Here is a 24,515-nt window from a genome sequence, read left to right as displayed (position 1 = left end):
TTCAATATCCGGCTAAAACTACAACTATTACAGTCACTTCCATATCACCCCTTAAGTTGTAAGGTTGTGTTACCCCTCAGATATGGCCAAACAGATGACTAACAGCATTGCACATTGGGTGTTTGAAGAATGATATTTCAGCATTACTTGGATAAGTGGTTGCTATCTGAAGATGACACAAATGCCACTTTTTAATGAATTAAAAATGTTGGCTGATGAATGGCTTTACTTTTGCTGGGTTTGTGGAAATCATGTTGATGGTAATAGCCTGTAAACTCTGATTATGGCCATAATGAGTTCACTGAAGGATGATTATGCAAGGTCTCTATGTGGCACTTCATGCTGTTTTGGTTTAAGAGCCGTTTAAAAGGATCTCCCAATCGCTTTTGGCATTTTCACAGGGTATTAGCATGCATATTATTTTTATGATTAAATAAAATGCACCAGTTTGTATATCGTAAATACTCTGGAGACTGAAAAATGTGACTTAATGATATGTTGTGGGCTGGAAATTAATGGCTTTGGAGGATGCAGTCCTCCAGTACTGTGGACTGGAGACCTTTGTTCACAGTAGACCAGGGGTCTCAAACTATGGCCCGCGGGCCAAATCCGGCCTGCGCCCGGCCCAATTTCGGCCCGCGGCCTAATGTCAAAATAATAATGTAATTCGGCCCTTGAGGGTATTTTTAATTGCGACAAACAACAACACTGATTAAAAGTGTTTCAGGAAATACTTGTATTACACGTGAGAAAACACGAAGACGTGCATTTGTTTGTAATGACGCGGAAGCAATGCAGGCCATAGTTTTGCGCAAATTGAAGCAGAAATACACCTACACCAAATGTTGAAAAAACGTTCACGTGTGATGAAGTCTTGGATTGGCTATGTTATTCACCTAGATTCTGATTCTGAAGGAGAATATCTGCCTTTTGGAGATTATGATCGATCGTCTATTGACAGTGATGGTCACGGTGCGTCTGTGAATGGAGGTGCGTCTTTGCGTGTATACGACGGTGTCCTCTAAAGTTTTAAAGGCCTAAAGTTTGCCATGCAGGTTTCAATAAGTTATGAAAAGAAAATATTTTTATTTGGAGTGAAACACACACATACCTGTTTTTATGTTTTTTGTTTTTTAGAATTTGTATTAATATTTATTTTATCATTATTTTATTTATAAGCTAAGGTTGTTAGCACAGGTGTCTAAAAAGAGATAAAAAGATTTGCAGTTTTGTGTAGTATTTGAAAAAAAAAAAACATTGCTTTTTCAGAAATAGCCATTCTTTTTTGTATTATTCTTTAACACTGACATGGCCCTCCAATCAGATGACGTTGGCCGAAGTGGCCCCCAGCTCATTTGAGTTTGAGACCCCTGCAGTAGACTATTTAATCACCACACTAGAAACTTTGCATCTATTTTGTCCGATGCCAAGTAAATCAATATACACAGCAGTGCTCATAATGAAGGGAATGTATGTGATATTTCAAAATGTCTGATTCTGACATTTTGACATTTCTCGAGGGCTTTTGCATCTTTCCTATTTTTGTACACACACACATGCATGGTTTTTTTTGTTATGATACAAATCTTGCCGTTTTGTTTTTATCCCCAACTGAAGGATCTTAGGTATATGAGGTGTGCCTATTTTAATGTCGGTCATCACAGCTTGATGCCGTAGGAGACGTAGGCTGCCCCCACCGAGTGCCGTGATTTCACTCCAGGTTTTTTTTCCCCATCTCCCCCTTCATTCTATCACTATTTCAGTTCATTACACCTCTAATTTGCTCTTTTGTCACTATTTTGCAGTGCTGTTTGTTTCAGGGTCACGGCAAGCTAATGAATCTGATTAAACATTACATGAAGTGGAAGTTTTTTTCTTTCTGTTTACCAGAAGTGGACTGGCTTTAAAACTGTCAAGATTTTCCACTTTATGTCCACTCCCCTTTGCCTTTAATGTTTGGTATCTGGCATTGCATCTTAATAGGCTCTATTTATCAGAGCTTCTCCCAGTAAAGCGAGTTCCCTAACCTCTGCTGATCTCACTGGAGTGATTTTTTTTTCAGCACGGTGAACACTGTATCCAGTTCCACAGGCCTCTAGAGGGCCAGAGAGCCACCATCTCTTCTCTTTCTTTTCCCCTTTAAACATATTCTGTTTAAAGGGTCAGTTGGCAGCAGAAATAATTCTCTCTTGTTCTTTCTCTACTCTCTATGCCCCCCCTCTCTCTCCCTCTGTCCTTCGTTCTCTCTCTCTTCTCTCTCCCTTTCCCTCTCTTGCTGATTGCTCCCTCCTGTTCCTGTCTCCACAGATCTACATACCCTGCAGGACGGCTCTTGTGCTGGCAAATGAGAACATCGATAACTGTTATTAGCCACTGAGAGCGGAGAATCGGGTGGAGAGTCGGACCAAGCTGTAATCACCACCATCTGATGTGTTCCTGGAAGCTGGTGGGCACTGATGTCCCTGTATAAAACCTTTCACAGCCAACAGCAGCTGAGACTGAAATGCGGGCCGGACCCCAAGCCAGGCTGGATCCGCTTCACCTCAGAGTTAGATGCTATCTAGATAGTGTTCATTTTGTCCTGTTGTATTCTAAACCATCATGGCTCATTTCAACCTGTAAGAACAAAAAAGCACTGCACTCACTGAAGAAAAACACATTTGTTGACATACTCACGTTTGACCTTAAGGAAATGGCTGTCACCAGTTGTCACCAGTGATTCACCTAAAGGGGATGCATAGAAACTGTTCACTTTAATGAGACTAACATAGTATAGGCATCTGTATCAATCAGCACTTGTTACTAAATGTGTGGTGGGCACAAAAGCGAATAAGAGAGGAGAAATTGATGTGATTCATGGCGTGTTAGGGAGTTGTGGGGTAATAGGCTGAAAAGAGCGAGGAAAAAATAATCTATTTTCCAGTAACATCACTTTGAGTGCACATCTAACAACTCTTGGGGCAGAATGAGTTGGTAAATATACTTTTCTTGAGCATTTTTTTTTCTGAGGATTTATGTAGATAAAAATGGAGCCAGACCTTCTTGACTATAGATGAGCTGAGATGAGATGAGTAGGAAGGAATCCATTTTGCCTTTCTCCCTTTATAGCTCATTGGAAATCCTAAGATCAATATAACCCCTCTGCCTCATCCTCCCTCTCCCCGACACTGTTTGCCTCCCCTCTTAAGGACCTCTTCTTTCACACACACATTTTTTTTTCTCACACACACACACACACTCTCTCTCTCTCTCTCATTCTCTCACTCTCTCACACTCTCTCTCAAACACTCTTACTCACTCACACACTGCACACTTTTAACCCCACTTTCATTTGTGGAGCTTTAGAAAGCGTTGGTGATTTGGAGCTCCATTAAATGTCTTACTTTATGAGGTGACATCACAGCAGTATCAGAACCTCTTGCTGAGAACCGCTTCGGGGATCACAAGACGAATGAGCTTCTTTCTCTCTCTCCCCTCTCTCTCTCTCTCTCTCTCGTCCCCGAGGAGAAAACTATTTTATGCAAGAGTGGAATTATGACAGCAAGGACAAAAAAATCTCCCGTTTTATAGTCTGAATGGCCAATTATTTCCTTCCTCTAATTAATTAAGTTCATTTTCAGGAAGTTAAATGTATTGTGACACTTACATGTCTTCTGTGCAATCATCTCGCCATGTAATGTTATTCAGTGAAGTTGACACTGGGGTTCGTAGGTAACTTGTTCCATAACATTCCCAATGCCATGCATTAAGAAAACTATTCATCAATCCTTGGTTACAACTTTAAAGAGCAGTGCTGTCTACAGCTCAATTGATTCAACCTAAACTGATTGATAAACTGATGATCGTGGCAAGCTCATGAAGAGGGTTAGGCATTTGTATGTTTACAGTATGTTATAAGGTTTCTTAGTATGTTTCTTTTTTATTTTATTTTATGTTTATTTTTTGCCTGTCAGATTTCTTTCAGTCGTTATTGTAGCAGCATGTAGTTTAATGAGTTACTGTCTCTCACCCTCACATGTTGTTATGTGTTAGAGGACCAGAAGGATGCCTTGTCATTACGGTGGCTCTTTCTACTTGGAACTATGTGATGATAATGTCCTAAAATGTTTTAGGCATAACTTATTAAACGGCTTTTCAGAGTGCTGCAGAAAGTTCCATTCACATGAATGGGCCTTCCCAACGTTCGGGCCTATGTTAAATAACCTCATACACTCTGTTAGTGTCATAGTTGCATAGTAACAAGATTCTCAAAAGCCTCCCAGATACAGTATTTTTCAGTTTCAGTTTGAATAAAGTTCAAAACTGGTCTTGCGCAACACACAGACCAGCGTGTTTATTCAGTCTCTATTCAGTCGTTTTCCCATGTTATTGTTTCTGTCTTTTACATACATGTCCTTCAGAGATTATATAAATGGCTATCTGAAATATTCATTCTGATTTGATTTCTCCTCTGCTAAAGGACAAAAGTGCATCAATATTCAATGAACTGTCCGTCTCCGGGTGCTTCAGTCATGGGTTCTAAGCACTATATTTCAATTTCCCTTTTTGTGCAGCAGTCATGTTAAACTACCTGCAACCAGGAATGACACACAGGACAATATGATTTTCTTATTTCCTGATTTCCTAGATATGATTGATCTTAAGATGATATCGTATGGACATAAATACTTGACTGATGGTCATAAATACTAGTATCAAAATAATATGATATGAACTTTTGCATTTGGATTTAACCTGAAAATGTAAAAACATACAAAACAGAATAGTGCTGAGTATTTGTAATATACTTTGCTGTAGTCTCTCAAGTGCTCTCCTTCCTCACCCAAGGAATAAGGTTTAGCGCTTACCTACCTATGAAGACAGATGACTTCCAATTAAGGATGAAATGGCTGATGCTTGACCACTGAGGTAGGCGTGAGGAAATACTGCCATCTATTGGAGCCAACAGTGGGATGTATACACATAGGTTACCTAGATACATACATAGGCTACCTAGATACACACATAGGCTACCTAGATACATACATAGGCTACATATACAGTGCTTATCATATAATTAGAATATCATGGAAAAGGTTGCTTTATTTCAGTAATTCTGTTCAAAAAGTGAAATTTGTATAATGTATACATTCATTCCACACAGACTGATATATTTCAAGTGTTTATTTATTAAATTCAGTATCTCAGAAAATTAGAATATTGTGAAAAGGTTCAATATTAAAGACACCTGGTGCCACACTCTAATCAGCTAACTCAAAACACCTGCAAAGGCCTTTAAATGGTCTCTCAGTCCAGTTCTGTCGGCTACACAATCATGGGGAAGACTGCTGACTTGACAGTTGTCCAAAAGACGACCACTGACACCTTGCACAAGGAGGGCAAGACACAAAAGGTCATTGCTAAAGAGGCTGGCTGTTCACAGAGCTCTGTGTCCAAGCACATTAATAGAGAGGCGAAGGGAAGGAAAAGATGTGGTAGAAAAAAGTGTACAAGCAATAGGGATAACCGCACCCTGGAGAGGATTGTGAAACAAAACCCATTCACAAAGAGTGGACTGCAGCTGGAGTCAGTGCTTCAAGAACCACTATGCACAGACGTATGCAAGACATGGGTTTCAGCTATCGCAGTCCTTGTGTCAAGCCACTCTTGAACAAGAGACAGCGTCAGAAGCAACTTGCCTGGGCTGAAGACAAAAAGGACTGGACTGCTGCTGAGTGGTCCAAAGTTATATTCTCAGATGAAAGTAAATTTTTGCATTTCCTTTGGAAATTAGGGTCCCAGAGTCTGGAGGAAAAGAGGAGAGGCACAGAATCCACATTGCTTGAACTTCAGTGTAAAGTTTCCAGTCAGTGATGGTTTGGGGTGCCATGTCATCTGCTGGTGTTGGTCCACTGTGTTTTCTGAGGTCCAGGGTCAAAGCAGCTATCTACCAGGAAGTTTTAGAGCACTTAATGCTTCCTGCTGCTGACCAACTTTATGGAGATGCAGATTTAATTTTCCAACAGGACTTGGCACCTGCACACAATGCCATAGCTACCAGTACCTGGTTTAAGGACCATGGTATCCCTGTTCTTAATTGGCCAGCAAACTCGCCTGACCTTAACCTGGGGTATTGTGAAGAGGAAGATGCGATACGCCAGACCCAACAATGCAGAAGAGCTGAAGGCCACTATCAGAGCAACCTGGGCTCTCATAACCCCTGAGCAGTGCCACAGACTGATCGACTCCATGTCACGCCACATTGCTGCAGTAATTCAGGCAAAAGGAGCCCCAACTAAGTATTGAGTGCTCATACTTTTCAGTTGACCAACATTTCTAAAAAACTTTTTTTTGTATTGGTCTTAAGTATTATTCTAATTTTCTGAGATACTGAATTTGGGATTTTCATTAGTTGTCAGTTATAGTCATCAAAATTAAAAGAAATAAACATGTGAAATATACAGTATCAGTCTGTGTAACTAGATGTACCGGTACAAAATACGACCGCCGCTCAGTCCTGTACATCCATTCTGTGAAAATAAATCACATTAATCATTTTTTCCCCATCTTCTACTCCATCCCCCACTCTTGAAACTTTTGTGTATGCTTGTTTGGCATGTGTGTTTGCGGGCTGCACAGAAAATGGCCTACTGGCGCTGCAAATGTGAATAGATTTGTAGCACTTGCCAAAAAATGTGTAGTATTGTTATAAAACCTTTAAAGGGACACCAGGCAAGCTTGATGCTTTTTCTCTACGAAACTCCACCTCGCTCGGTCTGAAGCTTTTTTCCTTTTCCTTGCATCTTCTGTCAAGGGTTTTCGCTGCTTCTTCACAGGCTCTGCCATTATACACACGTTTGCAACAATCGCTAGTTTTGTTAGCCTGCCTCTGTGCTGTATGCAGGATGTAAACTGATCCTGCTTCGGTCGGCGGGTAGGATACACCGAACTTGCAAGTGGGAAATTCTTCTTACAGGCAGTAGGGGTGGGCGAGAGAGTCTTCATTCGCCCTGTAATGAGTCATTTAACCATATACCAACTTACGAAGATGATTAATTAACACGAAAACGTTGCCTGGTGTCCCTTTAAAATCTCTAAACGATCACAAGTAGGGCAGTTCATCACAATCCATCCATTGCAACTGGACTGATGAAAGGTACACCTGTAGGCTACATTGTATTTGGGAAAAGCAGAAGGTAGCAGCATTATGTATGTATGTTTTTATTTATTTATTTATTAATTATTAAACAACACAATCCCTGTCAGAACCATGCAGTTTTCAACAGCTATCAAGAAGAGAGGTCATGTCATGGATTTTTGTGAATGTTTCTTCTTCTACATATGCAAGAGTTTAGTCATCTAGTTCATATGATATTCAACTTTATTGTCAATGCACAAATTAAATACCAGTAGTCTAAAACAAAATGCAGTTTTACCAAGTGGTGCAAATAACTGACATGTCTAAAAGGGCCTTCATGAAATGCGTCTCTAGACTCTTCATACACATTTTAACGGGCCAAGTTGAAGAGCTGCTGTCCGTTATTGTTCGTGCAATAGGCTGATTCATGTTCCCTTGCATTTTGCAACTGTAAGGTCCGCAAGCTGGAATCAAAGCACATCGACTCCCCTCTCACACTCTACAGATGCGCCATCTGGTGGACAAACGACTATGTAGCGCCAATACTGGAAATGCAGCCAAATGATGAATATTTGGTTTTCCTTTAATCCTACTGAATTTGTAATTATGTATCGGTCGTTCTAATTGCCGATACCAATAGCATGTCCGTGCCTGTGTGTGTGTGTGCGTGTGTATATTTGTGCACCACCATCTACAGGCCAATGAGTGTACAGTCACTAAATGTAGACATAACTTAATTTTGTTATGGATGGATGAAATTCTACAAAACTTGGCATACCCCCAGAGAATGTCATACACACAAAATTTGGTGCAGTTCTGAACATCTTAACTGAAGAGAGGGGCGATTAAATTATTGCATTTTCATTTTTTACCGGGGGGTGCAAATCACAAATGAGTGATTATAGGTTGATGCATAGCTGTCAACATTGAGCTTTGAAAATAAGGGAGATTTCCCGGGTTTCTCACGCAGAATACGGAAAATGTCAACATTCGTCCCCCAACGTTGGAAGGGTTGCAGTATTAGTCCGTTTCATTATTGCAAGCTCGTGCATTGGTCAGCTAAACAATACAACATAGTAGCCTACTTTATTTACGCCTAACAACAGCCTATATTAATTTGGTCAACTTTATACAGCCCTAGCAAGGCTAAAGTTCTGTAGCCTAATCGGGGCCCTGTGCGCTGTCATTCTCTCTCCTGCGCAAACAAAATGTGTGCGTTCCAATTAGCCTAGTGCGTAATTCTTCTTCATAAAGTTGAACAAATGCATTTGGTTATTTTAGAGATTTTAGAGAGAAAATATAAATAGCCTGTCATGCAGTTTATGGGCTACAGTGCAGAGTTGGGAAGTTATGGTAGGCCAACTTGGAGTGAATATACAAACGGGGAATTATTTCTCTACTCGTAGCTTAGTCTGGTAGGCCGATACACACAGTGCGTGCGGCCGTACACTATGCAGGTACAGGTGCCACTGAGTGCTCTCACGACAACCACGCCGTCATCTTAAATAGTCTCACTGTCGCCTTCAAGCAAGCAAAACGATTTTTTTCCGTAAAACTCTAGTGGGGCTACATGTCCATCAAATTTCATGTGCCCCGGTGTTTCGGTGTCCCGGGTATCGTTGACCAAAAATTCAGGAAATAGATGACGGGGGAAAAAAAATAAATAAATAAAAAATAAAAAAACTGTATATGTAATTCTCAAGAGTCAAATGATCAGTGTGAGGAGCGCAAGTGACAGCCTCTGTGCCACATTCAGTCGGAAGTCAACATCACCCAATAGCATAAACATACACACCTAAAACATTCACATTTGAATAGAGATGCACCTATATTGAGATGAGTGGTGGAGAAGACACTGCGATTCACAATTAGCCTGCATTATGACAGACACCTTTCCATGCAGTAGGACAGTCTACCCTGCAAAGCATGACTGACAAATCATAGCATTGCAATCTTGAAATCCTCTAATTGTAGGCTAATATGATTAATCCTTCTCTGCCGGTGGTTTTACAGATGACGATAAACCGTTTTAGGGACAGGGTTGTCAGATGATATGCGCGCAGAAAACATGAAGGCTAACGCAAGAGCCAATCAAATTTACGGTCAAGAGATAAAGCTGGAGAAAAGCTCTAACGCAAATCCAATCTCTGATGATAAAGCGGTTCATTCGAAATCATGAAGCGCTTGCAGACCTGGCTGAACGTGATGCATACTGCAGTGCTTAGATCTGCCAGTCTCGGTAAACATGAACTAAAATTAACTTTAAATGTCCTGGGGGTCCTACGAAGCAACCACTTTTACTTTGAAATTTATCTGTCAAAGGCAAACCGGAAGTAATAAGTCTACCGATCAGACGCTGAACTGGCGGGTCTGCCTCTTCTGATGCATTTAGAAGCAGCAGCTAAAATGGTTAGCGAACAGGTAGTATCTGCGGCTCTCCTTGAGTTAGTAGAGATCATGCTATATATTCATGTGCACTTATGATCGCTTTCCAGAAATAAATCAACATGTTTAAAAAGGCAAAGAGGTGTAACTTGAGGAGGAGGAATGAATCTGATGACGACGAGAAAGAAGACGTTCAACAGCAGCAGCAACAGCAACTGCAGCAACCGCTGCCGCAGCCTATGGAAGTGCAGCCATGCGGGCCTGTGGTAGAAGATGGCATCGACCGGGAGGCTAAATGTAACACTGCACAGACATTTAACGTCACAAGTGCCGTTTTGGACATACAAAATGGAAATGGATTTCAAACGGCCACTTATAAGACACTTAAAGAGAAAAAGCGGCCCAAGGATAACCGAGAAGCTCCGAAAGCAAGTTTGTTGAGCTTTCACGATGATGAAGGTAATTGCTAAGCTAATTCGCTAGCCAGGCTAAGAAATGTAAACAACATGAAGCTAGTCTGGTTTAAAACAGTAGAGCGTAATTTCGCTTCACATTTAGTTTATTGTTAAGTGTAGTTTGATTACTTATCTGACTCCAATGTCCTGTTTAAGATATTAATTTAATAGTAGTCAGTGCATTCAGACAGAAAAAAGCTAGCATTAATTGTTAAACTGATTAGGTAGTTCTAGGTAGCTAAGTTAGCTGAATAACAGGATTTTGTCAGCTTTATCATGTCAGGTCAAGATATATGCCTAATCGAACATAAGTTAAATAAAATAAGTAACATATCTTGTCAGCGCAGTTTAATTTCCTAATTACTTGTGCCAAAGTGGAAATATGAACTGAAGCGCTGACGTTTTAAGGTTGTTGCAAAAGAGTAAGACCAAATACCGTTGATGCATTCATCATTTGTTTTAGGTGATACAGAGGAATTTCGAGTGAAGAAATCCAACCACAGTAAGAAGATTGTGAAGCAGCTGAAGAAGGAATACAAGGAGGACTTGCAGAAGAGCACTACTGTTGCACCTGAGCCTGTTACAAACACTGATGGTGAGATTGCAAAACCTTTTATAGTACAGTATTACTATATTCATCTTCTCTCAGCATCTCCCTGTTATTGCATTGTTGATTGCATTGCATGATTTCAGGGCATTGCAGAGATCTCTTTCTACAGACTGCTGGCAGTGCATTCTCTCTATGTCATGTCGGAGTCACACATTCAGTTTGTTTATTATTGCGCTTCTCAACTGTAAGGGGACCCTGAGAGCAAATCTTCTTTAGCACTGCTTTAAGTGCAACTCTGTACTGAATCAGACTGTTTGTTTTGTCCTTCAGCTGCCTCCACACAGATTCCCCTTCTCACGCCTAAAGAGGAGCCAGGTGTGGATAGTAGTCGTGCGAGCAGTGAGCAAGGAGAGGAGGAGATGGAGGTGGACAGCAACGATGAGCAGGAGGACGAGGCTGACCAGAAGGCCGGCGGCGGAGGAGCTTCATTCCAGACCCTGTCTACACTCAGCACACTGAGACCAGGTGCCTGTACAAACCCTTTGCGTGAGGGTCTTCCCCCGTTTCACTGACTCTTCTATAAGTTAAGACGCTGCAGGGGTTTGGTAAACACCACACACCTCAATGCGTGCAATCTCGATATTTATTAAACACCTCATAGGATTGGGCATGTACAGCTGGATCATAGAATTGAAATAGCAAGGAGCGTATTCAGTAAGTGTCCTATAGGCCTAGGTGAGAGATTTAAATTTAATTCTGGCCACTAGGAAGCCAATGAAGAGTAACTAAGAGGGGAGTTACATGTGTCCTCTTTGGCTGATTAAGACCAGGCGTGCTGCAGCATTCTGAATCAGTAACAATATCACTACACAAGCAAGCAGGCCAGCTAACAGTGAATTACAATAGTCCAGTTTGGAGATGACCATGGCCTGTACAAGAAGTTGTGTGTCAGATGGGCCTTTGCATTGCTAACACATGCACAGCAAATATCATGCAACTTCATAATCAATGGGTCAATAGTCCTTGGGTAAACTTTTGTTGTTGTTGTTTTTTTTTCCAATGAGATTTCCACTGAAGTTCACATTCAGTGTAGGACTATACTAAATTCCTGTCTGGTCTGACCAAACATGTATACATAGTTGTCAAACGCTAGTCTTTGCTTTCACTTTCATAAGTAATCCACTAGGGCATGTTCAGTAGATAACCCATGATCCATCTGTGTGCAGGTGAGATCCCGGACGCAGCCTTCATCCACGCAGCGCGGAAACGCCGTCAAATGGCACGGGAGCTGGGCGGAGACACACCTCTGGTGGAGACGGAGGCGGCAAAGAAGCGCTTGGTGCGTGAGGACGAGCAGGGCGGCAGCGATGAAGACGAGGACGAGAAGAGGATCGTTTTCAGCGGCGTCAAGCAGAAGACCCAGCGGCAGAAGATAGCAGAGGAGATCGGTGAGTGCACACTGAGGGAAGGGCCTGGAGTTGTTAACACAAGGTTTAGGTTCAACGTAAATGATCATTTACAGTACATATGGCAGTACATTACTTATTTATTAAGTAATCAACATGCTCTGATCTTTTTTTTCAATGTTTCATGCAGTGTATTATGTTTATGCATGTCAGTGTTTTATGCAAATGCAAAAAAAAAAACCCTGCATTAACTGCAGTCATGTATTAACCGCAGTTTATTTTAAAATACTGTATGTCTCATCTCATAACAGCATTCCAACATTCTAAGTTGTACCCTGTGTCAATTAAATCAACTATGTTTTGTAAGGGCAGGTAATCTTATGTATACAATACTTACCAGGTACCCTACACTCAATATTGTTGGAGTGATTTTTTTATTTTTTTTTACCCTGTGGTATTTAAAAGGTATTCTTTCCGGTTTCTAAGTTTGAAATTTTAGTATCATGACAGCCCTTCTCATTCCCAACAGTGCCTTTCCCATAGCATATACCAGAGTAGGGACTATAAAAGTGGCTACTCTGACTACTACTGATGTTGACCATTGGATTTAAATTCTATCTGTTAATGTTTGACTGATTCTCTATTCTGTTCTCCAGGTATTGAAGGCAGTGATGACGAAGCCTTGGACACAACTGGCAATGATGAGGAAGTGAACCGCTGGGAACAGGAGCAGATCAGGAAGGGCATCAGCATCCCACAGGTACACACGTCTCCCACACAACACACCCCCTTAACGTTACATCACTTACCCACAGACAAGCAACTCATTCTTTAAAAGTAAACTCTATCGAAGGCACCGAGTACTGTAGGTACGGAAAAAAAGCACCAAGAAAACGGTGCTACTTAGCTCAAGTTGCTGCAGCTAACAGCTAGAGCTAGTCACTGTAGCTGCCTAGTCAGTCTACACTCTGGGGGCATGATTTTAAAAACACAAGGGGTTGCATCAACTAGTCAACTAGTTGCCTGTAATAACCACTAGTTAGCACTGTTAGCAGGTTTGTTGGCTAATTGTGTGATGTTGCTGTGTAAGTATTTTAAGTAGGTATTTGCCAACCTTATTTTCTATCTGAGAGCTTCTTAATATACTTTAGTATGACCGCTACATTAGCAGAAAATCATTCAAATCAATGTTTAAATGCTCTCTTGCTGACCTACTGGTAACTATGTCTGCAGGATGTCTTTAGGATTCACTTTTATTTACTACTGTCTTATTGAATCTTTTTTTATTATTTTTTTTATTCTAGGTCCAAGCTAGCCAACCTGAAGATACAAACGTGTACTACCAAAGCACCTTTGAGGCCCAGCCTTATGGGTCGTCCTACAACATGCCTTACACATACACACCTCAAGGCATAGACAAGGCTCCAAAAGCCAAGGACTCTGTAAACTACCCTCTCCCCAGTAGCGAACTAAGCCCAATCACCACAGATCTGGTAAAGAAACGCCTTAAAGACAGGTAGGCTTTGATCCCATACTGCAGTACATGGGACAAACCCATCCATATATATATCTGTTCATCAGACTCATGATGCATTTGTAGTTCTGAGCAAGAAATGCATCAATGGAACAAATAATAGTTGCAAACCATCTTTATTTGTTTTTGCTGGTAAAGAAAAAAAAACATCTGTCTGTCACAAGAGTTATTTCAAACTTAACTTGTAGTTGTCAGAGAGAATTTAATACAAATGTTTACCTTCAATCCAGAATAAACTGCATGTCTTACGCTGTAGGAAAATTGTATGTAGTCATTCTTTTAAAAAAAAGAGTAGGTCCTGATGTGAAAAGTTATAATCTTTCCTCCCTGATGGATTTGAGAGTTGGGAAATCTTTAGATCAGTTCCCTCTTCCAATCTATCTTCTAATGTTGAAACAGTGCCTTTCAAAGGCTGTAACTTCAGTGGAAACTCAAGCTAGCCCCACTGTTTAAGGGCTCCCAAATGTTGCTGCTGCTTCTTACACCAAAAGTAGCGAATCCTGTTAAGTTAAACCATCTAGGCTCCTTGTTGGTGCCCCCCCCCCCCCCCCCCCCCCAATCCTCCCCCACCTCTTATGCAGCCCTTGAGCCCTTGCCACTTAATCTACTAAACCCCTCTTCTACTGCCCCCATAAATGCACAAATAGGCTGACACCAGACATAATTTCACTGCATTTCTTACATCCAGTAACTATATGCACGTGACGATAAACTTCCTTGTATCCTATGAATTCCGGAGCCACTTTATTTAATGTATAACCACACAGTTGAATTATTGTAGTTAATTCAAATGTAGCATTTGATAGCACTTTATGCTTCTCAATTGCGCCTACTTTCTTGTGGAACAGACTTGGCCTTTTAAAATAACAATGGATGTTTTGTAGTCTCCGCTGGTATTATGCAGACCCCTTTAGGTGAGAATGAAGCTGAGGCACACTAGTTCAGAGCCAGGTATACGTAACTCTGATGCACAGAAAGCAAGAGAACACCTGACCTACCAGACTGCGGGTTGTGAGTGACTATGACGTGTTGAGCGTGAAGTGACGTGACCGTGTTGTGTGTCCCTCTCCTGTGTATCCCCCCCCCCATCCTCAGGCTCAGCGCCTTGCGCCAGGGGCACAATGCCAACACTCGGCGCTTTGAGCAGATCCAACAGGAGCTGTGCGCTTCCAACAGCGCCATCGACAGGCTCGAGGGTAGCTCCGAAGACATAGCTGACCAGTATAAATTCTTGCAAGAAATGCGAGGGTATGTTCGAGACTTGCTTGAGTGTTTCAGCGAAAAGGTAAGGGAGAAACAGTTGGCGCCCTCTTAACGGCTGTTGTGCTTTGTCTGAATACCTGATGCATTTGGACCCCAGTTTAGATGTCCCATTACATTTGGAAGTAAAGATTACAGCTCTAAGCGACTTATTTTTGTGCCACACTTTTCTCAATAAAGTGTGCGTAAACAATGAAATTAATTATATGCTAATGATCATAAAACACATTCTCAGATGTTGATTAGAACCGACATTATACATTTCATCGTTAACACACCATCTTTCTCCTCAGATTTTGAAAAGGGGGTTGATCAACAAAACAGGCTTCGTACGTGGCTAAGTTGCCCTTTAACGCGAGTCTCTCCCACTGACTCTGTTCTGTTCCAGCATAAGGGTTTTCAGAGGAAGATTCGCCATCAACAGTGTCTGTGTCTGGGAGTAGGGGGGTGGGGTGTATGGCTTCTGGTTTTCAATCGGCCGTTCCCTTCTTTTCCTTTCCTGTTAAATAATTCATATTCCTCCTATATTTTTTTTTTAAACCATCAAAATTAAACAAACACATACCCTTAGGTCCAAATTCAGTCATCTGGTATCCAACTGGGCCAGCTAAAATTTTCCAGCTGGCACTAAGTAGCTTGAGATCTGCTTCTCAGCATCTGCTGCATTGCACCAAAAGAACAAAACGTTTTGTGATCAGATGGAAGAACTTGAATACAGTTTTTTTTTCCTTTTGTAATATGCAAACCCTTAGCAACAGGCCCTCTCCAGCCTGTCAGTGGTTCTAGACTAAGTCTGTTCTAATTCGGGCTCCTCAAACTCCAGAGATGAAAGAGGACTATTGCGTATGCTTTCTGCCCTAACCACAGTGTCCCTCCCTGTCGCAGTGTCCTCAGGAGCCCGCGGTGGCCTTGCAGGTCTCCTGCCCGTGTGTGTGTGTTCGGCTGTCACAAAAGCCATCGTATTTTTCAGGTGCCGGCCATTCTGGAGCTGGAGGCAGCCATGCACCAGTTACTAAGACAGCGGGCGGCGCGGCTCGTCCAGAGAAGACAGGATGATATTAAAGATGAATCATCGGAGTTTTCAAGCCTTTCAAGTCAGTCCATCTTGAAGGTTTTTATTATTTATTTGAACGGCCTCGTTGCAATCTTTGATAGAAGTATGGAGTGATTGATTGGGTGTGTGTGTTTGTTTCTTTGTGTGTGTGTGTGTATATGTGTGTGTCTTTTTGTGTGTGTGTGTGCATGCACATGTGGTGCTAAAAAGTGACCAACCAGTTCTTGTTTATACCCATGTGTATTACAAGAGTGGAAACAGGCATTCATTGTGCTTGTTTGAGACAATTTAGCACATAAACACCCCCTTTTGATGGGGAATATGTGCTAGACCAAGAATATCATGCAAGTGCCTAAGCCGATTTTGCAGATCACGGATGTTTTTCTGTGGTCATGTTTGTAAAAGAGAAGCTGTGATTGCTTTAAGTAGATGCAGATGCAAGGTAAGTACATTCGTGTCAATGAGAAATTGGCTCAGTGAAGTGTTTGAACAGTGTTTTCTGCTGATCAATAAAATGTCTAACTCATAAAGGGCTATTAAATATTAAATATTTTGAAGCACTATTTCAGTCATATTTTCAGCTATGTAAGTGCACTCAGGTTGATATGAGAGCTTGGTGTGTTTGTATGCTTTGAGTCATCAGTGCTGATGGCTAATTCGGAACTCTTCCCTGTTTCAGGTAAGGCTGTGATGGCACCCAATCTTGACTCGTTTGGCCGAGACCGCACGGCCTATCAAGAGCATGCCAAACAGAGGCGCATTGCAGAGCGGGAAGCTAGACGGTATGCTTGGTTTTCATTCTTCCAAGAGGTGGTAGGAGCACTTTTGTAAATGTCTCTATTTTACCACAGTCTCAAGAAAAGATGTTATAGAAGAATAACTAACTTTCATGCATTCTATTAAAACAGATGCATGATTTATATGAAACACACAGATACTACAGACACTGGGTGAATGACTTGAGTGTGTTCTGTGATGTTTGGACAGGACGCGGCGTCGACAAGCCAGAGAGCAGAATGGGAAGAGGGCGGAACACAAGGAAGGCCTGTCCAGTGACGATGAGGAGACCTCCACTGACATCACCAGTTTCAACCTGGAGAAAGGTATCCTCCATCCCTCGCACGCACACACACACACACACACACACACACACACACACACACACACACACACACACACACACACACACACACACACAGAGAGACTCATTTAAGCACATATTTCTGCTGACATCACCAACAAATTGCAAGTGAATCTTAATCATAACAAGTGCTTACTTATCTACAAATGTTGTTTTGTCTCTTCTGATAGATCACATTCGGACAGAGTCGAAGAAGATCTTTGAGGACGTTGTGGACGATTTCCACTCTCTGGACAGCATAAAGTCCCACTTCGAGGTGTGGAGGAAGCTCTACTTCATCTGCTACCGGGACGCGTACATCGGCCTGTGCCTGCCAAAGCTCTTCAACCCTCTTGTCCGGCTGCAGCTCATCCACTGGTCTCCTCTAGAGGTACTTACTAATTCAACAATCACCGTTGCTGCAGAATAGCCTCGTGAGACCATCAGATTTTCACTCGCAGATCAGTCTGGCATCTCTCCCATAGAGAAAATTTGGAGCAGTTTGCCAAGCGAACGTCCAATCAGCATTGGTTTTGAGGCGGGTTTAGGTGTGACTCATTGAGAAGCTACTGTTCAATCTAAACAACGTGGCGACTTCCACAGATGAGATGAGCATAGCTATCGCTGAAGTTTTATCCGAATATTCGAGTATTCCTGGGGAAGCTAGGAAGCAAGGAGTCTCTGCAATGTAACTGGGAGGAATGAAGGACACCGACATCCTCCACGGCCAATTCCAGTTAGTGTTTGGTAGCCCTGAATCTTAGTTACTTAACAAGAAGAAAAATATGCTTTCTTCAGAAGTGTAGTCTACCAGGAGAACTTGGTGGGGGATTGTCGTTGATGAGGTTCATGTCACATACAAATGGTTTAAAGTTTAAAAACATTAGCGTTAGCTACTTACCTAACTTGTATGTTAAAAGATTGCAATAATGATAAGAACCCTTCGTTGATCTGATTGGTTGATTTGGCACGTCTATCACCAACATAGGTGGTGATAAACAGATGGTTTATCCAATCAGCTAACCAATATTTTCGCCCCTTCCCAAACCTTCTCCAATGGAAAGTTCCCAGATGGATATGCGGCGCAAATACGAAGCAATCCATCTGGCGGAGTCAGGTTAGCTGCAGAAGGGGTTATGTGTAGAAGTCTGTAGAATTCAAATTGTTTTTTACATTAATACGTTTGCAATGGCATTCTTTCATCGACTTGCATTGTATTCAATTCAGTGAATCAATCTCTCTGCCAATAATCTATTATTATGGGTCTTTTTTTAGTGACTAACAATACTGTGCACCAAATAAAAAAGCTTAGACTGATTTTCTGCATCCATCCTTTAATGAAATTCATTTCTGAGCTTTTATTTGTGTTTTTTTTTTTCCACAATGCAGGCGGAGTGCCCTAACTTTGAGTACATGCTGTGGTTTGAGTCGCTGTTGTTTTACGGCTGTGAGGACCCTACTGCCTTACAGACAGGAGACAGCGACTCTAGTCTCCTACCCTCCATAGTGGAGAGAGTCATCCTACCCAAGCTGGCCGGTGTGTACCTCTCTTCCATTATCGATTGGGGAATGAAGATGTTTTCAGCCCCTGTCCAGGGCTAGTTATTGTCTGCAAATTTAAATTTGTCCTCTGTCTGCTAATTGAAATTTGCCCTTTTAGTCTTTGGATTCCTTAACAAACTGAATGTTGTTGATGAGTAGTAAAGCTCTCCAAATTTGCTTTATACTTTTAATTGCCACACAGATGTTTTGTACCAGACGCTCTTCAGCATTTGCTGGCAATTTCACCCAGTTCCAGTCTTAGACTTCTAGTCCTGTCTAGTCATAGCCTTTTTGTTTGATTGAGGTGCGTCCTTTTTTGGGTGAAATTAAAGGATGCTTTATCTTCTTTCTGCTGGTACAGTTCTTGCGGATCAGGTGTGGGATCCCCTCTCGACCAGCCAGACGTCAAGGATGGTGGCCTTTATGCACAAACTCATTAAGGGCTACCCCACAATCCTGAATGGGGACAACAGAAACACACAGGTAAACACTGCTAACTGCTGTGCAGATGCGTTTTGACTATTTAATAGTTACATTATCGATATAAAAACTATGTCCTTAGAGAAATGGGGTGGATTTAAAGGGTTTAGTTGTTTTGAGTAGCTGGAGTGTTGCATTTATTGTCTCTCTGGTAACATTTTCTCCCATGTTCCTTGTGGGACATTACTTTAGGAATTATTGAAGACCATCGTGATGCGGACGAGGCGAACTCTGGACGACGATATCTTCATGCCCCTCTTCCCTAAGAAGTGAGTCCTGGTTAAGAGAAGAGGATTATAGACTTAGCTTTGGTCCCTTCTCCTGTTCTGAGTCTTCTCTCACTCTTGCAACCCTCTTATCTTGCATTTCCTTTTAGAATTTCACCTCAAACTTTCCTTCTTTGTTTTGCGCAGCGTTCTGGAGAATAAGAATTCTGGACCATACCTGTTTTTCCAGAGACAGTTTTGGACGAGTGTGAAGGTACCTGCTGTATTCTATTATGCTTACTTCAAATTGCATAATATGGTAATGTGAATATGTTGTATGTATGCATGTGTGGCATTCAGTCAAAATTCTAAATGTATTGACCGTATAGTTTGACCATAATACACATATTTATGCAGTACTTCCTCTTTCGTTGGTTTAGTTGCTCAGCAACATCCTGCAGTGGCACGGCATCCTGTCCAACTCCATGCTGAAAGAGCTGGCTGTGGACAGCACCCTAAACCGCTACATCCTGTCCGCCCTACAGAACACTGAGTCTGGGGAGGACAGCATCGAGAAGAGCCAGAGAGTAAGGACCTTTTTAATACAGCACAGGAATTCAGTATATAGCCCAGGAGGGTTCCACTGATTACGACCCAGGGGCCACCACCCTGATTAAGAAAGAGACCCGAAGACCACTGCTGAAAATAGATAATGATTCCACCTGCAGTGCCTTCACTGGCCACTAGTAGGAGACAAACCATTGGTTGAAATGTGATGTATACATCTTGTTTATTAGTGTAGGAAAGCTAGTTTGGGATAGTTGCGAACACTAAGGGTCATCCGATCAGATATGGCCTTTCTAACAATCAGTATGTGAGCTCAGTGGGAATGGAAATGATTACTATGAGGTTAACACCATCAGGTCATTTGATATTGGAGTTTTATGGGCTGACATTTGGGGAATTGTTGGCGAAAAAAGTTTAAGAGAGATTTTTAATTAAACATCACAGAAATCCTGATCAAAGGGTGTGAATAATGCAATGCAAAAGACCACCTCGTTAAGTCTTTAATTGAGGCTTAATCGAAGGCTTACCCAACTCTTAGAAAATGGTCTTATATAAGACATAACACACTTGCAATGCAGTGTGCTTCTCAGTGAGTTACTGGAAAGATCGAGACTTGTCGCGTACGTGGTCTCGCAAATCTGTTGTCAAGTCAAGTCTATTTATATAGCGCATTTCATACACAGAGGTCATTCAATGTGCTTTACATAAACAAAACCAAACAATAAATATAGCTGCAAGCAGCAATGTGGGGGCCAAGCAGACAGTTCAGCAGGCCAGATTTGCCATGCAACTCAATGCCGTGGCAGCAGGCACATAGCATTAAGCAGTCACAGCAAGTTCCATGCCAAACAACCCAAGATTGGCTGAGTTACAAGGTCAAGTTTCACATCAAAACATGACTGATTTTGTGTGGCTGAACCAGGGCTGAGTGTCGCCCAGCCAACCCACCGCCGCAATCGCCCCTGCCCGTCCCACCCCGCTCCCCACCCTTGCACGCACGCATTAGAATTAACTGGATGGAACTCGCTGTCATCAGTTTCACATCAAAAATAGATATGATCATGCTTGCTGTGATTTCAATGCCCCCATAGAGGTCAAAGGTCACCAAATTATTTGTGCATCATCAGGATGAACCAGACGGTTCTATGGGCTGCCATTGACCTCCTTTGCAGAATAATGCAGCAACTACAGGCCAAAATACATTTTTGCCAATTACAGAGCCCCCTAGAGGTCAAAGGTCCCCAAATTTCTTGAGCGTCCTCCCGATGGAGTCTGAGGTACATGTACTAAGTTTGGTTTTGATACATGAAAGCGTTGCTGAGATATGAGCTCACTTCCTGTTTGGCGGCTTCGCCGCAAATTTCGATTGGCTGTTACAGGCCAATGCTTCTATCAATTGTTCCAGAAAGCAAGGCACTTATCAGGCATGGTCTGAAGATGGTCTCTACCAATTTTGGTGAGGATCAGCTGAAATTTGTGATCTGCGAAAACTTTTTTGTGTTTTTTATTAAATCCAATATGGCGGCCGAGTTAATTCCGATGACATCACAAGTTGACGTGGGTCGGCTTAAAGAACTCCAACAGTATTATCAGACATGACTAGTGCGTTTTAATCCTAAACACAACAGCAGCTACAGGCCAAAAGGCATGTTTCCGAATTGCATTTCTTGTGCGTCCCCCTGATTGGGTCCTGAGGCCAGATGTAAAGTTTAGCTTTGATACATGCAAGGGTTGCTGAAATATGATCTCTCTACCTGTTTGGCGGCTTCGCCGCAAATTTCGATTGGATATTACGGGTGAACGGTTTTAGTTTCGGAGACAAAACACCACAACTTTTGTGAGGCTTGGTCTGAAGATCATGTGTGTCAAGTTTGGTGATGATCAGACAAAATTTGTGACCTGTGAAGAATTAGTTTCACTTTCACTAAAATCCAATATGGCGGAAAATGACGTGGGGGTGCGTTGAACTCGGCTTGGTCCAAGGATTCCAACGATACCTCATTTTTGACAATCGGATGAACGGGTCAAAAGTTACGTGCATGAACGCACGTCCAACTTTGGGCTGGTGGTGGCACTAGAGCACTCGAGGTGCCGACCTGAAACTTGGTGAAATGAATCATGGGACTGTGTCCAATCACTGTGCCAAATTTCAAAACTTTTCACCAGTCGGTTCTATGGGATGCTATTGACTTCAATGACGGAATAATAATAATAATAGGGAAGAAATGCTTCGCTGCTTGGCCCCCAATAACAAGTAAAAGCATAGAAGGGCAATATAGTCAAAGAATAGTTCAAAAGGTAAAGATCATAATAAAAAGAAAGCATAAAACACAAGGTAAAATCACACACACACAGGTATTTACCCTTTGGGTTTGGGAGCAGCATGATGCCATTGCGTAATACCACCTCTGAATGAGCTCATGTTTGCTCTTTGCTGCCCCCAGGTGGTGGAGTGCTTTCCCCAGCAGTGGTTCAGCGTGCTGAAGACCCAGCAGCAACAGCAGACCCTGCCCCAGCTGGAGAACTTCTGCCGCTATCTCAAGCACCTGGCCAACACACTGTACCGCATAGGGCTGGGCGGCTCCGACCTGGAGCGCAGGAACAGCAGGTGAGCAGTCTCGCATCCTCACCTGGAGGATGTACAGCATATAGAATTAGAAAGGAGTAGAAAAGATGTCGTGTTCTCTGTTGCATTACAGTTGTTCATTTAATGGTATTGGTTTCGGGGGCAGCTGTAGTGTAGAGATAGCGTCAGTGTTTTATACCTCATACGGCACAGTATCCACAGTGTCCCAGGTTCAAATACATGTAAATTACATTTACAGTACATTTTAGTACATGTATTCTAGAAATCATCTATCAGACACGTTAATCCACAGCCACTTACAAAATGAGGAATAACAACACAAGTTACATTGCAAATCAGACCTTAGGTAACATGCATTCTACTACAATAAATACGATCACCAGAGGATGAGAGTGCAGCAGTTTAAGTACTAGTCAGAATGTGGTCAATGGAGATAGTGGTTGAAGGAAGTAAAAGGGAGGGAAGTGCATGGTGAGTGCATGTCAGGTGTGTTGGGTTGACCTAAGGTCATTTCCTGGTCCCACGCCCCTCATAAAAAGGTCAAAAATAAATAAAAGACATAAAACACTGAGTGCAAGAATGAAAAAAACAACTCACGGAGTGTACAGATTCCTCCCCCCAAAAAAAATATTCAAGTCTGTTTCTATAAAATTCAGCTTCGGAAGGGAAAGTTCTTTGCTAACCTTGAAATGCTTACTGTCTAACAGGGAACACATCAAGGAGGTGATGAAACTCTTATGTCGTCTCAATGCTGTCGACCATTTGACTGCTATGGCCACAGATTATGGGATTAAAGACATCAAGCCCCTGATGGAGGCCAAGTGAAGAAGAAGGAAAAGAAGACTGGCGCACCTTGCTAGCTTTATACCAGTTTTAATCATGGACTTTTGTTTTGAGAGGACCTGATTATTGGACTACTTGAAACTCCCTGGATTGCTCTCTTCTGGTCAAGTTGCTAGTCACATACATTGTTTCAACACATCTAGCACCTGACCTCAAACCGTAGTGTGGTGAAATTGCACCCTCTTTTCCAGCTACGTGAACATGGTTACTATTGAGATGTTTTTTTTTTTTTTTTTTTTAAACTTGTTTGACTTTAGAGTGACTGATTACTGCAGCCTCTCTCCTTGTCACAAATGCACTTGGTTCACCTCCAGAGTTGAAACTTGTGCCAAAATACTTCTCCATCCGCTCAAGATGTGTCAGTAGCTCAGATGCTACCTATATTTTAATTTTCCTGAACGATTTTCACAGACTAAATAAAGACTACGGCTATGCTATAGTTTTGTCCCTATTTTAATTCAGTGTTTGTCTTATTATAGCATCTTAAATATGCTTTGCTGTCATTGCAGGAGAGTGTGTGCGTGGCGTGCATGTGTGTGTGACTCATGCTGTATCGTTACATTACGGTCTGTGTGTTGTGCGTGTGTTTTTGCCCCCACCGCAACTAACGTTAATGGTATCCCAATGAACAGGCGGAGTTCGACTTATGCAAAAGAGGCCACTTCAGCGCGGCTACTTATAACACAAACTAGCCCCCGCTTGAGCGGACTCCTGAAGCGAAGATAAACTGTTTCTCCAACTGAACAAAAATTGTGTGGATTGTTTTGGTTATTTTGAACAAAGACAACATTTGGCAAGTAAGTAGGCTACGTCCTTGTATGGATAGTTGTTATAGTGATAGATAGAAAGACTGAACTGATTGCATGTGAGGAGACCATCTGGAAGAACATGTGGAACGTGCAGTATGGGGAGTTGATTATATTTCTGTGCAGGTTAAACTCTGCAGCCAATGTTTGGCTATAGTTCACGAATAGCTCAAGAGTTCTGTCGCGCACATGGTGACCATATAATGATCCCACGCCTGCATGGAGTAGCCTAGGCTATGCGGGGTCTCCCTCGCTGGAAGCACGTTCTTTGAATCTCAGTAGCCTACTTTGACCGGGAGTCATGATAAAATAATACCACAACGGTGCAATTATAGCATCTTCGTGTCTAGAATGTCGATATTAAATTGTAACATAACCATCAGTTTAAAACGAGAAAAAGTTATATTTTCTCCGCATCTAAGTTGCAAACAAATATCTGGGATATCAACAACATGTAACGATTGTCTAACTGTTTTATGCAGAAAGACGTATTAACCACGCAAACGTTACAACGTTTGGGTTCAATCTTACAGACTGAGCGCCTGTTGAAGGTGGTCCTGGAACATTTAGTAGCCTAGCCTACGTGTAAGTGGGCTTCTTGTG

General features: G+C 42.0%; 2 protein-coding genes across 2 annotated transcripts in view; both read left to right on the top strand.

The window, feature by feature from the left end:
• gbe1a (glucan (1,4-alpha-), branching enzyme 1a) overlaps positions 1-4,322 on the top strand; it is a 58,269-nt gene extending 53,947 nt beyond the window's left edge. Inside the window, exon 16 of the mRNA XM_048237459.1 lies at positions 2,308-4,322. Coding sequence (XP_048093416.1) covers positions 2,308-2,370 — 63 coding nt within the window. The 3' untranslated portion in view covers positions 2,371-4,322. The remainder of the gene's footprint in view (positions 1-2,307) is intronic.
• A 5,163-nt stretch (positions 4,323-9,485) lies between these two features.
• paxbp1 (PAX3 and PAX7 binding protein 1) lies at positions 9,486-23,545 on the top strand. The gene is made up of 18 exons (XM_048270207.1): positions 9,486-9,961; positions 10,421-10,552; positions 10,838-11,032; positions 11,734-11,955; positions 12,570-12,673; positions 13,218-13,429; positions 14,543-14,732; positions 15,678-15,801; positions 16,441-16,543; positions 16,749-16,864; positions 17,073-17,272; positions 18,271-18,418; positions 18,785-18,906; positions 19,096-19,172; positions 19,317-19,383; positions 19,550-19,696; positions 22,121-22,284; positions 22,971-23,545. Exons 1-18 carry the CDS (start codon positions 9,625-9,627, stop codon positions 23,086-23,088), a joined length of 2,778 nt encoding a protein of 925 aa, XP_048126164.1. The 5' UTR covers positions 9,486-9,624; the 3' UTR covers positions 23,089-23,545.
• The last annotated feature ends 970 nt before the right edge of the window (positions 23,546-24,515 follow it).

This window comes from Alosa alosa, chromosome 2, assembly GCF_017589495.1.
Source record: "Alosa alosa isolate M-15738 ecotype Scorff River chromosome 2, AALO_Geno_1.1, whole genome shotgun sequence".
Lineage (NCBI taxonomy): Eukaryota > Metazoa > Chordata > Actinopteri > Clupeiformes > Clupeidae > Alosa > Alosa alosa.
Note: the sequence above shows the minus strand (reverse complement) of the source record. Positions and strands in the feature narration are given on the sequence as shown.

Coding starts and splice junctions, on each gene's coding strand:
- paxbp1 (XM_048270207.1), top strand. CDS start 9,625: ATGTTTAAAAAGGCAAAGAGGTGTAACTTGAGGAGGAGGAATGAATCT. Junction 11,033..11,733: donor ACTCAGCACACTGAGACCAG/GTGCCTGTACAA, acceptor ATCTGTGTGCAG/GTGAGATCCCGGACGCAGCC. Junction 16,544..16,748: donor GCAGAGCGGGAAGCTAGACG/GTATGCTTGGTT, acceptor ATGTTTGGACAG/GACGCGGCGTCGACAAGCCA.